We start from the raw sequence: 13,568 nt of genomic DNA on the forward strand, positions 1-13,568 counted from the left end.
CTATTTTCTGGTTCAACAGTTCTCTTTTCTGCTGTATCCAATCAGTTTTCAATCCAGCTGTGGTTTTTACTTTCAAATTTTAAATTTCTACTTGGCTCTTTTCGAAATCTTAAAAAAAAAAAAAATAAAACCCATGTTCCTTCCTTATGATTTTTATTCCTTCTCTGATCTCTAATATGTTTAAACATAGTCTTTTGAGGTCTCTTTCTTATTGTTTTATTATCTCAAATTCTGGTAGACGGTCCTCTTGTTCGTGGTGCCTGCTGACTAGATAATTTTCTTTCCTTTGTTTAAATTTTATTGGAGTCTAGTTGATTTACAATGTTGTGCTAGTTTCAGATGTACAGCAAAGTGATTCAGTTATACATACACAAATAGTCATTCTTTTTCAGAGTCTTTTCACATAAAGGTTATCACAGAATACTAGGTAGAGTTTCCTGTGCTGTATAGCAGGTCCTATTGTCAAGTAGATAATTTTCCCGACTGTTTTGTAATTTTGAGTTGTGAGTGTATTTTCAGTAGCATCTGTGCTCTGGGCCACAGGGCTTCTGGCAGCAGAGACACTATAAACTGGCCACTGCTTACAGCAGATATTATAAATTTGGACTCCAAACCTCATCTGGTCCAGCTTTTCCTTCCTTCCCTACACAAGATTTTTTTAAAAAATTTTTTTTGGCCACAAAGAAATCCCAGGTGGAGACTGAGCTTCCCCTCCCTGGACTGGCAGGTGGCAATTTTTATCTCCCCTTCACTAATAAAGATGAGCATTTGGGGAGCCTTGGGTCTGTGCAGCGGTCTCAGGACCGTTGCTCTGGTTACAGGAGCTCAGTGCCAGGTCTCCTGCCCCTGCACAAGCACGAACCACAGCCTGCACACATTGGAGGCCCTTTCCCACCACCTCAGTCCCACCCTGGGATGGCCAGAGTCCAGCACATGCCTCAGGACTCTGGTCTTCACTCCTCTTTTAATTTCTGGCATCTAGTTATTTTCCTTTCCTTCTTCAGAGCTTGGCTATGTATTGATACTTTAAAAACTACATCATATTCATATTTCCAGGGCTTTAATGATAATTCAGTCTAGAACTGAAATCTATCCACAGTGAAATCTTCACTGAAAACACTCTAAATCACATGTAGTCAGACCAACTGGACACTTTTATATCAGGAATCATGAGTAATGGACTTCATTGCTGTGAAGATTATTTAGTAGACGGCATAAAGTTCTTTCTCACGGGATTAGAGTATCACACGGGTACAAAGGGGTACACTCACCAGGCTGGGTTTGATGCCTACACTTTCAGCTGCTTCAAATGCCAATAAGAGATTTCTTTTCTAGGTTAAAAGACAAACAGAATGAAATTATCAGCCAAGAAAATACAGCTTTTTTTAGGAGTAAACACCAACTGGCACTCTGATATATATATTACCTACTATTTATAAAACACAAGTGTTGAAGTCAAGTATGCAGACAGTGGTCTCAGTTTAAGGGGGAAAAAAGAAGATTAATAGATTACCACTGTCACTAAAAAATAACATTATTGATTGATTCCTGACCATCAAAGATACATTTTTGTTAGTTATTTTTTACTTTGTCAATATTTAGGACATATACATTCTGCTGTGTATCAAGTTGTTTAATCATGGTGCTGTATCAAAAATTATCAAAGTAATATGTGCACAGAGTTAAATATAAGACTTCCTTGCCTCAATCCTGGACCTTGGGAGAATGATTTTTCGTTTTTCTCTTTAATTCCAGGGACTTCTTTCCTTACATCACTGTTTCTTCCTTCCTTCTAAATATCTATTTATTTGGCTTAGTTGCAGCACTTGGGATCTTTAGTCACAGCATGTGGGATGTAGTTCCCTGACTAGGGATTGAACCCGGGGTCCCCTGCTTTGGGAGCTTGGAATCAGCCACTGGACCACCAGGGAAGTCCCACCACTTTCTTGATTTCTAAAATAGAGGCATGACCTTCTAACTTCCTCCTAAGTTAAATGACTCAGGAATCATGCACCTCTCTCTTCCCTTCATTCTAGTCACACAGCTCATGTCCGCTCCCTTATTAGTTATGTTTGTGACTTTAACCAGTATCCTCAAACCATCATTTCTTGTCCCATCAGTTACAAATGACAGTTCCCAACTTCACTTGGTGTGATGAGTAGGACTTTCCCTTGCCTTTCCTCCACCTGGTCATGTTCTGAACTGTTCAAGCTGATACACTTGGCTTCCTTCTCCTCAACCACACTGAAGTGTCCGGCACCCTCTTAACAGGATGACTCTGAAGGCTGAAAACAACAAGGGGTATTGGCACAGCAGCTGAGATCACATTCCTCGCCCCAGGTTCCATGGTTGTGATGCTGTGCCACTCAAAACATTCTTTCCAAAGAGTTTTCCTCTTTGTAACAACCAACAGCTCAGAACCATACCACGTTTCAGTATGCTCCAGACCTGGACCTTGCCTTTCTTCAAGTCTGCTTTCAGTTCTGCTTGTTTGGGACTTTTCTTGCTGGGAGAACTGTATCTCCTTCTCTTCTTCTGGTTTCTTATCTTCTTATGGCTTATAATCCATGATATTCTCTTTGTACTAAAGTGACTTTTCAGATTCTGATTTTGATAGGTTTTTACAGGTGGCACTACTGATAAAGAACCTTCCCAACAGTTCAAGATTCGTGGGTTTGATCTCTGGGTTGGGAAGATCCCCTGGAAGAGGGCATGGCAACACACTCCAGTATCCTTGCCTGGAGAATCCCATAAACAGAGGAGCCTGGTGGGCTACAGTCTAGAGGGCTGCAGAGAGTTGGACATAACTGAAGTGACTTAACATGCATATAAACAATACAGGACTCTCTTGATGCCCTTTTCGCTGTCTGCTGTTCACCAAAAAACCCAAGAAATAGACTGCACTGAGAGCTCTCCAGACCCAGGCTCCAGCTGAGGAGGGCTGAACTTCACTCATCCTGAAGGTCAAAGGCATCATTTCATTCAAATTAGCTCCTTCCCTTTGAAAGTCAACTTCAAACTCATCCCTTCCAGGAACCCTTCCCTGCTTGCAACCCTCTCTCTCCTCCAGCAAGAGCGCCCCCCAGGCTGAGTCTCACACACATGCTCAGCTTTAAACTGTGCTGGTTTGATTTGCCTGTGTTGACACATTGTTCTGAGACTATCTCAACGGTAACTCTGAGATACGAGTTTCTCTCCCCAAACCTCAACACAAGATCTCCCAGTGCAGGGGCCAAACCCAGAGCACGTCCACATGGGGCAGTTAGGAAGCAAAAGGCCAGCGGTCATCGGGGGAGGCTGTGATGCTGCAAGATCTGTAATGAAAACTCCACGCCAAGTTGAGGGTTCAAGCCAAGTTGAGGATTATAACCTGGGAACAGCCTCTGAAGAAGCTCCCAGAACTGTTCTGCCTGTAAGAGGTCAAAGCACAGTCGTACAGGATATTGAGGCAGAGAGCTGTGCATCAAGGGATGCACCTGGAGCTAAGTTCTTCACCCCTCACGAACCTGCAGCATCTCACAGCCTGACCTGCCTCCTCCCCAGGACAGCATCCTGGAGCAGGGAGAAGAAAGGCAACCCGAGTGCTGGAACCACGGGCCCCAGGACCTCAAGGACAACAGAGCGAACCAAGCTGTGATGCTCGGCTGCTCTGTGCATTTCCAGATCTGGGCAGCTGGCCGTGAATCTTGGGGATCACCGGCCTCCAGGGGACGTGATGTGGTTTCCGTCATCTGGAAGCAATGAGATGATCCGAAGGATGAAAGCAAACACTTTCCATTATTTTCCAACACGTCCACTGACGGGAGAACAAAGCACCTTGGCTGCAGTCAAACACTTCACACCCCGAGGACCTATCTGCAGCAGGCTTTGACCAACCTCCCCATCGGTAGAAACATTCAATACCTGCTCAACCATGAGGAGCAGCACTCTGCCAGCACCAGCAGACTCTCCTAGAAGACAACCTTCCTTCTTGACCTTCTTCAGGCCCTGATGACCTGCTGCTCACTCTATACCAACAGCCCTGGATCATGTAAACCAGCTACATCCCTTGACGCACAGCCCTCTTGTCTTAAAACCTTGTACAACTGTGCTTCGACCTCTATCTAACAGGCAGAACAGTTCTGGGAGCGTCCTCAGAGGCTGTTCTTGGGTTATAATCCTCAGTTTGGCTTGAATAAAAATTTTCTTTTTCTTCCTTGATCGACTAATGAATTTTTTTTGTCCACAGTGCCCAGGCTTCGTGGATCCTGGGACCCTACAAGCCCCTGCTGGTCTGCTTCGTGGCTGCTCCTTCCGGCACCTTTGCTGGGCCACTCTGCCCTGCTCTGGCCACAAGGATGGAGTCCTCAAGGCTTGCTCCTTGTCTTCTCTCGGTGCCTCTGTGAAGTTTGATTTATGATAAGAAACACACCTTTGGTCTTTGTCTTGGTTCCTGTACAGAGCTCCTGAAGCCTTTATAATTTTCTATGTAGGAGTCACGGATGCATCTTTTGTAATAATGTTTGTTTTCTGTCCTTGGTTCTAAAAATGGCTTCAGAGAAATAAAGATGAAACAGGTGTCTTTTTATTTGCTTGTTTATCTGGCTGTGTTGGGTCTCAGTTGCAGCATGTGGGGTCTTCACTGGAGGCATGCCAACTCTGAATTGCAGCGTGTGGAATCTGGTTCCCTGACCAGGGATTGAGCCTGGGTCCCCTGCATTGGGAGTCCAGAGTTCTAGCCATTGGACTGTCAGGGAAGTTCCAAAACAGGTGTCTTGTTATTCATAACAAACCCCTTCCAACAACACCTGGGTTTATGTTAATAACTCAATTTTTGAAAACCCCTGGAAAGACAGGGTGGGATTAGAGGTTATAACATTCAGCCCCACTCCCTGACCTGCAGGGAGCGGGGGAGAGGCTGGAGGCTGAACCAGTCACCAATGACCAATGATTTAATTAGTCATGTCTGTATAATGAAGCTGCCAGTAAAACCCCAAAGGATGGGGTTCAGTGAAGCATCCATGTGCTGGGAGGGTGGCACACTGCAAACTCCAAGGGGACAGAAGCTCCCGTGCTCGGGACCCCTCCCCCAGACCTCGTCCTGTGGACTTCCTCATTTGGCCCGCTGACCTCCCCGTGTCCCTGGCCTCTGCTCCCCTGGGCGTGCCTGTGGCATGCTCCCTGGCTCTGGAAGGCTCCCCAGCTCTCTGCAACATGGGTCCCCTCATGTGGGCTCTTCACTGGAATTCCGCCTCAGAGACATCCACAACCTTCCTGGTGAAAGTCAGGTCCCCGTGTTCACCCCACGCCCTGTGCTTCTCTCATGCTCTTCCACAGTTTATAGTTATTTACTTACAATGCTACTTGTTACAAGTTTACCCACTTGTTTGCTGACAGTCCACCTCCCAAGGACGAAGGACCTGTCTATACCACCACTGCTGCCTTTATTACTGGGCATGACAGCTACCAAGAAACATCTGTTGAGTAAATGAGTCCAGGGCCCGGGACAGCATTTCCCGGAGTAACTCTGTAGAGTATGATTTTTAGGATGTTCTAGGGCAGGGTTTGGCAAACCACAGCCCACAGACCAAACTCAGCCCTCAGCCTGTTTTTGTTAATAAAGTTTCATTAGAACATAGCAAGCCTATTAATTGACAAAGATCTATGGCCACTTGGGTGCTTTGATGGGAGAGCTGAGTAGCTTTGACAAAGACCACAGACCAACAAAGCCTACCACTGACCCCTGACAGGGGAAGTCTGCCAATTCCTGTTATGGATGATTATAATAAATGTTAAAAAGGTTCTGTGGCTCTGACATAGGTTGGCCTAAAATGAGTCACACAGGTTTCTCTAATGAAGAACTTCCTAGAGTATTTACGGCATCAGGAATCTCCAGAAGTGTGCTATGATAAACAGCTTCCCCAGCTTATCTGAGCCAGGGAATTCTGGTTCTTTGGAAAAAATTTTGAAAATGCTGGCCTAAGGTCTTGAAACCATGAAGGTGAGAGTCCATCAGGGCTTCCTCTGAAAAGTGAGTGAGAGGAAGTTCTCAGCAGACACAGTCAACTGATCTCTGCTGCGTTTTCCTAGGTAACAAGGGAAGTTGGGGATATTACTGACGGTGGGACCTGCCCTGCCTTGTGATCTGTGCTGGAATCATACCCCAGTTTCCTCTTCAAGGCCATAAACCCCATGCTCCCTGGGATGTATCAACAGTGTGAGAAATTCCCCTGTGTTCTGGAGGGTGACCAGGTTGGGGATGGGGGACTTACTTTCTCCTGGCTGTTCAGCTCCTGGTATGGGATGTGGGCGGGCAGGTAAGTGTGGAGGAGAGCGCAAAAGGCCAAGCCGTCACTCCAGCTGCTGCTGAAATTGGTGATATCGATGTTCTGTGGGGAGAGCGGCATTAATCACCAGACTGCTGAGTCATGACTGAACAGGGCTGTGCAGCCATCTCTGGGTTTGCAGGAAGATGAGACCAGACACTACCCACGTCTGCTGGGAGTACATTCGTTAATAATTTTGCTGTCAGGAATGGTGACCTGGTGTTGCCCAAATCCATTCACAGAAAAGTACGAGAAAAGACTCTGGAGTGAAAAACAGTAGGGAATTTCTGGCAGCCCGCTGGTAGGTCAAAGGTTCTCAGACACTGTACTCTCAGATTAACCACCTCGTTAGCTTTGTACACCCTAGTACCTCCCAGCCTTATTTGGCCAAAGAAGAATCACCACCACCACCATCACCACCATCACCACCACCATCACCACCATCACCATCACCACCACATCACCGTCTCCATCACCATCATCACCATCACCACCACCTCCTAGGGAAGACCCAAGGACTTCCCCTTAGAGAGCCACCTTAAACTGTGTGTCCTTAAAATCTCAGTCTGATTCACAAGGACAGCCCCTGGGAGGGACAGACAAGTCTGAGAGGCCCAGCTGGAAGGTCTGTCTGTGCTCAGGCTGGCCCCCCAAGAAGGACATCATCTGGATCTCTTGTCTCAAAAGTCTCTCTAAAGACCCTGTAGCTACCTGCTGGGACTTGGGGGCTGTGCTGGAAATGAAGGCACTTTGATTTTATGCCTTCTGAAGAGACTTGTGCATGAAAAAAAGCAGAAGGAAGACCCGAGGTGGGGGGGGGGCACGACCCATCCAGTTCACTCAGTTTCAGCTTTCAAACCAGATGCTGGGCTGGGAGACCCTGGGGAGGGTAGGCAGCTGCAGAGAAACCACGCATCGCAAGAGGGGAGGGTTTCCAGACTTAATGGGTGAGAAGGGAGGATGGTTGGCAGAGTGTCTACATGGTACCTGTCACTGTGCATTTTCTCATTTAATTCCCAGGACACCCACACCTGTAAGTAAGCAGCGTCATGCCCATTTGACAGGTGAGAAAGCTGAAGTGAAACCAAACCCTGCTGGTCCAGCTCCACCCGCTGGCCACTGCCCCCGTCCTCTTGTTGGGTTTCCTTCCTCCTTCTCTTTTCTCCCTCCCTCCCTGACTTCCTTCCTGTATAAATTCACTTTACACCAAAAGCGTTTAACACTTGGTAGATCTTTCTTTTTCTGAAACATGAAAACATTTTTTTACACTTCACTTTTGTACCATTTATGACACAAGACATCATTTTTCTCCACCTGCACTATCTTCAGAGGCATTTGAGAGGCCAAAGGGGACCTGGAAGGGTGACAATGCCACCCACCTAACAAACTGAGATGCTGCCGTCTGTTTCAGCTCACTGAACACTGCTTAGGAACAGCTTTTGATCTAAAGTGCAAACGTCCTCGTTTATTGAGCCAGGGTGGGGGTATAAAAATCTGGTGCCACCAAAGCCAGGAGTGAAGAATCAATCAGAATGAGTCAGGCCCTCAGGACAGATCAGCAGCCAGGTTACTTCCGGATGGACGGCCACTCTCAGGCCATCAGGCATCATGAGACTCACTTCATGAGGCATCATGCTTCAGCAGCAGGACTTAAACACTGCCCCAGACCAAGGAGGCAGATTTTAAAGGAATTATGTAAATCGTAAATCCAGCTGGCTCACCAGATCCAACATGTGGGTCAGGAAGGGCTTGTCTTTTGTGTCATTTATTTCCCCAGGTTACAGACTTTGTTTTTGTCTTTTAATTTTTTTTAAGAAAATTTATTATTTTTTTTTTTTTTGGCTGCGCTGGGTCTTTGTTGCTGCGCGAGGGCTTTCTCTAGCTGCAGTGCACAACCTTCTTCTTGTGGTAGTTTTCTTGTTGCAGAGCTCAGTAAAGGGCTCCAGCTCAGGCCCTAGAGAGCTTAGTTGCTCTGCAGCATGTGTGATCTTCCCGAACCAGGGATTAAACCTGTGTCCCCTGCACTGGCAGGCGGGTTTGTAACCACTGGACAACCAGGGAAGTTCCCAGGTCTCAGACTCTGAATTGCTCTGTCTCTGGCAGAGATGGAGGGCATCTGGCTATGATGTGTTAAGATTACATTCATTCCAAGAACATGACGTGCTCAAATAAAATCTTACCCTTCATTTCTCTGGGGGAAACAACATAGCTCTAGTTCCCTGAATGCCACCTGAAACCGTCCTTGGTTCTGTGTGAACAATGAGAGTCTCAACAATCCCCCTCAGCACCACTGACAGAACAACTAAGCATGTGCACATCTTGGTCCCTCAGGTCAGAGGTGGGAGTTAGCGGGCAGAGGCACTGGGTTCCAATGGTCGCCCTGTGGCTGTCATCCCCAAGGGCTTCCTTACTGCTCCCCAAGGTATACCTGGGTGAGAGAAAGGTGAGCTGAGGGTGGCACAGCTTGATAAGGCCCGTGTTTTTCACAAAAATCACAGCAAAGGAGGGAGCTGACCGATGCTCTCTGGGGTCTCTCATTTGAATCCTGTTCAACTGTGGACCCGTCTGCAGATCGCCATAGCCAAGTACCCTTTGGGTCTCTGGTCAGCGGACGCAGTGGGTGCAAGGGACGTGGAGGGCGCATGGGGATGGTCTTGCAGAGTAGGGAGTGGTGCAAGAGTCTTCCCAGGGGCCCTGCAGAGTGGACTGTGCAGACGGCTCGTAGATGGGGAAGGCAGCAGGTACTCCTGGACAGGAATGGCTGCTGGATGAGGGCAGAGAGAAGACAGTGTCCTGGGCAGGGTGGCTGAGCCAAGGAACAATGCAAGTCCTAACTCCAGGCCCCACCCCAGGACAGATGAAAAGGCTTCTCCTCAGCTGGGGATGGTCAGCATCAGCTCGGCCTTGGTGTGAGTGAGGCCTGTGTAGCCTGTGGGCATTGATACTCGGTGCTCACAGCTGCACCGACGAAGGACAAGAACATGGCACCCCAGAGGTGTAATACGGTGCCTTCCTTTCCGCAGAGACCATCCCACTGAATCTTAGGGCCACATCAAGAGAATAACGTACAGAGCAGTGGGAATCAGCCAACCAGGCACTCTACAAGATGGATCTTCAACTCTTTCCTTGTTACTTATTCCTGAATAAAACTGCCTGAGATCACTGTTAGCCTTGACTGCAAGTCAGGAGGCGGAAGGGAGCATGTCGGGAGGCTGTGTGTCCAGAGCTGGATGCTGGTGACATGGGTGTATGTGCTTCATGAAAATTCACTGAGCTGTACACGTGTACGTGTAGTAAGAGCTATGTCAATAAAGAGGAAAGAAACGAAGGGAGGCTGGGGAGGGAGGTGAGCAGGAAGAGGGGTGGGTGAGGGAGGGGGCAGTCGGGGAAGAGGACTGATTAAGAAGGAGAAAGGAAAGATAAACAGGGACCCCTGATCTTCTTAAGGGGCTGAACAATGGCTGTCTGAAAGAATGCCAGCATTTTGGAATTTACGTAAGATTTACTGGGGGAAAAAGCAGAGCTATAACCAAAAGAAACTTGCTGACTATTTCCCCAAGAGGAATGGTAATTACTCATTGCAAATTATCCTCAACTTTCTCTGGGCTATAAATAGTTCAGAGACACTCCCAAGTGAGAGAAAGTTCCAGGGAAAGGAAGGCTCAGATATAAAAAAGGTAACATTCTGAGCATCTCCAAAAAGGAGTGCTTAGGAGAAAATTTTGTAAGATAACAGATTTCTGTCCCTAGGGCCGCAGAAGTCATTTGAGACACACAAAAACCGACAGGCACAGAGGAAGCTAAAACGGCATTGGTGAACATCTGAGAACATGATCAGAGCGGCTGAGATTCTAGACAAGTTCCAAGAGGGCGAGTGGGGATGCAGCTCGCAAACAACACAGCTGACAGAGCAGAGCAAAACCCAACAACCACAGCCTTTGCTTATAGAAGGTTCATTTCATTTGCCTTCTGTTGCCTGGAAAGGCTGACATCTGGTGAAAACATGAACCGCTCTGCAGAGCAGGCACCCACCAAGGACACGGCTGTGTGACCTGTTCCCACTGAAACTCCATCATCCCTCAGGGTCTCTGTAGGCTGTTCCAATGGATTTCAACGAATGGGTAGACTCTGTGTGCACTAAATGCACAAGATTTTTAAAAAGTTAAAAAAAAAAAAAAAAAGGAAGTTTCTGGGAAGAAGATGGCAGACCATTTAGAAATTGCCGTCAGTCCCCTGCCTCAGGGACCAGCTGTCCTGGGCACAGGGTGGCTTTAGCACCCTTGCCTTGGGGCTTCCTGGGCCTTTTTCGAAGACGTCTTATTGTCACAGCTGGAGAATCAGACTGAGATTCTTTTTTGGGGGTGTGTGTAACAATTTATAGATCATTGAGGATAAAAGTAGCTCATTCCTCAGCAAGGCGCAGCTTGGGTAGGAAGAGCCCTGGGGAGACAGAGCTTCCTTTGAAGATCTGGTGAGAAAAGTACAGAAGAGCATGTGCACATGCAGGGGTAGGGGAGGGGAAATCGCCACAAAGGCAGCCTGCACTCCCTCTCTGAACGTGACCAGCCTCGATCCCTGCCTGGACGCACGTCTGCACCTACCCACGCCTCCCATTCCAGGAGCCGGTCCAATCCCAGGCTACCCGGTGACCCTCAAGTGGCCTGGCCCTGCACATGTGCAGTCCTTGACCATGGACTCACGCAGACGTGCCTGTGGACCACAGGGAACGCTCTCTGTACACCCTTCCTTTCTGAGGCTCCATCTCACTGAAGGTCGCTGTCTCGGGTGCCCACTCCGATCAGTGTGTCCTCATCTTGGAAGGGCAGCTGTGAACCCTCCCCACCTAACACCAGCTCTGCACCATGACAGAAACTGTTCCCCAGCAGAAAGCTGTGATCATGGGATCACCTCGTGAAAGTCCCTTCTCTCGAGGATCAGCTGCCTGGAGATAAGTGTATCTGATCAGATGGCTAAATTTATAAGCCAACATCAAACATGAGGATACAGATAAACAGGTTTATCATCCTGGGGAAACAGCCATCCAAGGCACAAAACACAACTAGCATAAAAGAACTGTGTTTCTGTGTGACACACATTAAAAAAAAGATACTTGTGTACACACAGTAAGTGACTAATACCTGGAGATACAACCACTCAGAAACACATGAAGAGGGCTTCAGTCTCACCAGAAAATAGAAACTTTACTCATCAAATTGGCAAAAGTGAAATAGATGGTTAATCCACAGAGTCAACAAAGATGTGGGGAAGTGGGTATAATCTTATATGCACTGATGGACTGATGTGTGTGCTTAGTCACTCAGTCGAGTCTGACTCTTTGAGACCCCATGGACTGTAGCCCACCAGGCTCCTCTGTTCATGGGATTCTCCAGGCCAGAATACTGGAGTGGGTTGCCATGCCCTCCTACAGGGGATCTTCCCGACCCAGGGATCGAACCCAGGTCTCCCGCATTGCAGGCTGATTCTTTACTGTCTGAGCCACCAGAGAAGCCCATGAATACTGGAGTGAGTAGCCCATCCCTTCTCCGAGGATCTTTCTAACCCAGGAATCAAACCGGGATCTCCTGCATTGCAGGTGGATTCTTCATTGTCTGAGCCGCCAGGGAAGCCCACACGGGCTGATAGGAATACAAATTGGTACAGACTTTCAGGAAGGGAACTGGAAGCACTTTGCTAAATGCAAATATGATTTAATCGAGTCATTTCACTTCTAGGCAACTTTTCTAGAGGAAATAGTCACGCATCTATCGGCTCAAAGACACAGCTACAAGAATGTTTACTGCAATATTACTGTTCAGAATGGGGAACTGGTGATACCCCAGTTGCCTACCAATTAAGCTAAATAAACTTTCCTTTTGAAAACCTCAATTAAAAAAATCTGTAACTCAGTTTTCTGACCTGAATACATTCCTAGGAAGCTTATGGGAAAACATAGCCATTCTGGTTTTCAGTATGTCTGCTACACTCAGTAAGTTCTAGATAATTGTACTTTTCACCAATTACTAGATAAACATCAACCTAGAAGGTTGGCCCTGGACTTTTCTATGTCATCACTGACTTAGTTGAAATCCAGGAGACACAGAGAATAACAAGCAGATAGATTCATAAGGAACTGAGGGCTTAAGACCTGGGACAGAGTAGCTCAGAGCAGTAGGTCTAGGAAGAATGCTCTTTGACTTACATGGCAAGAACCAAGGGTAAGTTAAAGGAGAAAGAGAACAGGACCATCTGAGGATGAGGGCTTTCTGATGACAAGAGGGCTGCTGTGTCTCCAGGGATGTGTAGGCAGATATACACCACTTCTCCCGGGAGACAGTGCTGAAAGGATACTGACACATCAGAAGCATGGTTGGAGCCTATATTTCTTGCTTCCTCCTCTCTCACTGAACAAGTGCTGGAGTGTCCCCACCCATGACTTCCCTGAGGTTCTCTCACCGTGGCATCACGATGGGTGGCCCCATTCTGCTCCCCAAGCCAGTGGCCCCTCTCACCACACCCCAAGCTCATCACAGGGCACTAGTTCTTCTGCTGCTAGTTCCTGCCAGGTCTTCCCTCTACCCCTCAGCTTGGCTCTGAAACAACTCCCTGCCATGTCCCATCCCCAGGCCAAGACCATGCTCAGGGTCTCTGTAAAAGCACTTTTCAGCAATCTTCCTCCTTTCCAGTCCTCTAGTGACTCTCTGCTGAGTTGATCATCTCATTTTCATTAATTTCACTCATCTTGACCTACTCTTTCTAAAGGAGATGGTTACTTGTAGCTCTGGTGGCTCCATTCATCCTAGAATGGTCCAATTGCCCCTTTTCCAGGCTCTGTCATCTGTCTGTACCCCTAAACCCCATACCTCTGGCTGAGAGCTTATCTGTATCCACCAAGGACAAGTTACAGAAATGGTTTCTTGGTGCCTAGGATACTGGCTCAAAATCTTATGTGTCCTTCCAACCCTCAACAAAGAGAAGCAGAATAAGTACAGTGTTTCGGAGACCAGGCTCTGGAGCCTGATTCTGGGTTTGGAGGCAAACTCTGTCATTTCAATAACCTGTATGCTTCACTATGCATGTGTTCCCATCATGTACCATCTGCACTCATGGGTCAAGTTTCCAGACTGGAAGGGGAGCTCAGCCCACAGTCTGAAGTCTAATGACAGCAAATACTCACTGAGCCCCTCTGTGTGTTGGCTGCCATGGGACACACGCACAACGAAGCGTGGTCCCCAGCTCAAAAGGTTCACCACATTCAGTAGAGCA

The 13,568-nt window shown here is 47.5% G+C and overlaps 1 protein-coding gene across 7 annotated transcripts in view; it reads right to left on the minus strand.

Annotated features, from left to right (window-relative positions):
- SPECC1 (sperm antigen with calponin homology and coiled-coil domains 1) overlaps window positions 1–13,568 on the minus strand; it is a 195,976-nt gene that overhangs the window by 9,471 nt on the left and 172,937 nt on the right. For all 7 annotated transcript variants that reach the window (XM_070479192.1, XM_070479191.1, XM_070479196.1 and 4 more), the window contains 2 exons: window positions 6,252–6,368; window positions 1,272–1,331 (listed from right to left, as the gene is read on the minus strand). In XM_070479192.1, the coding sequence (XP_070335293.1) occupies window positions 1,272–1,331; window positions 6,252–6,368 (177 nt within the window). The remainder of the gene's footprint in view (window positions 1–1,271; window positions 1,332–6,251; window positions 6,369–13,568) is intronic.

This window comes from Odocoileus virginianus, chromosome 17 (assembly GCF_023699985.2).
Source record: "Odocoileus virginianus isolate 20LAN1187 ecotype Illinois chromosome 17, Ovbor_1.2, whole genome shotgun sequence".
Taxonomy (NCBI): Eukaryota; Metazoa; Chordata; class Mammalia; order Artiodactyla; family Cervidae; genus Odocoileus; species Odocoileus virginianus.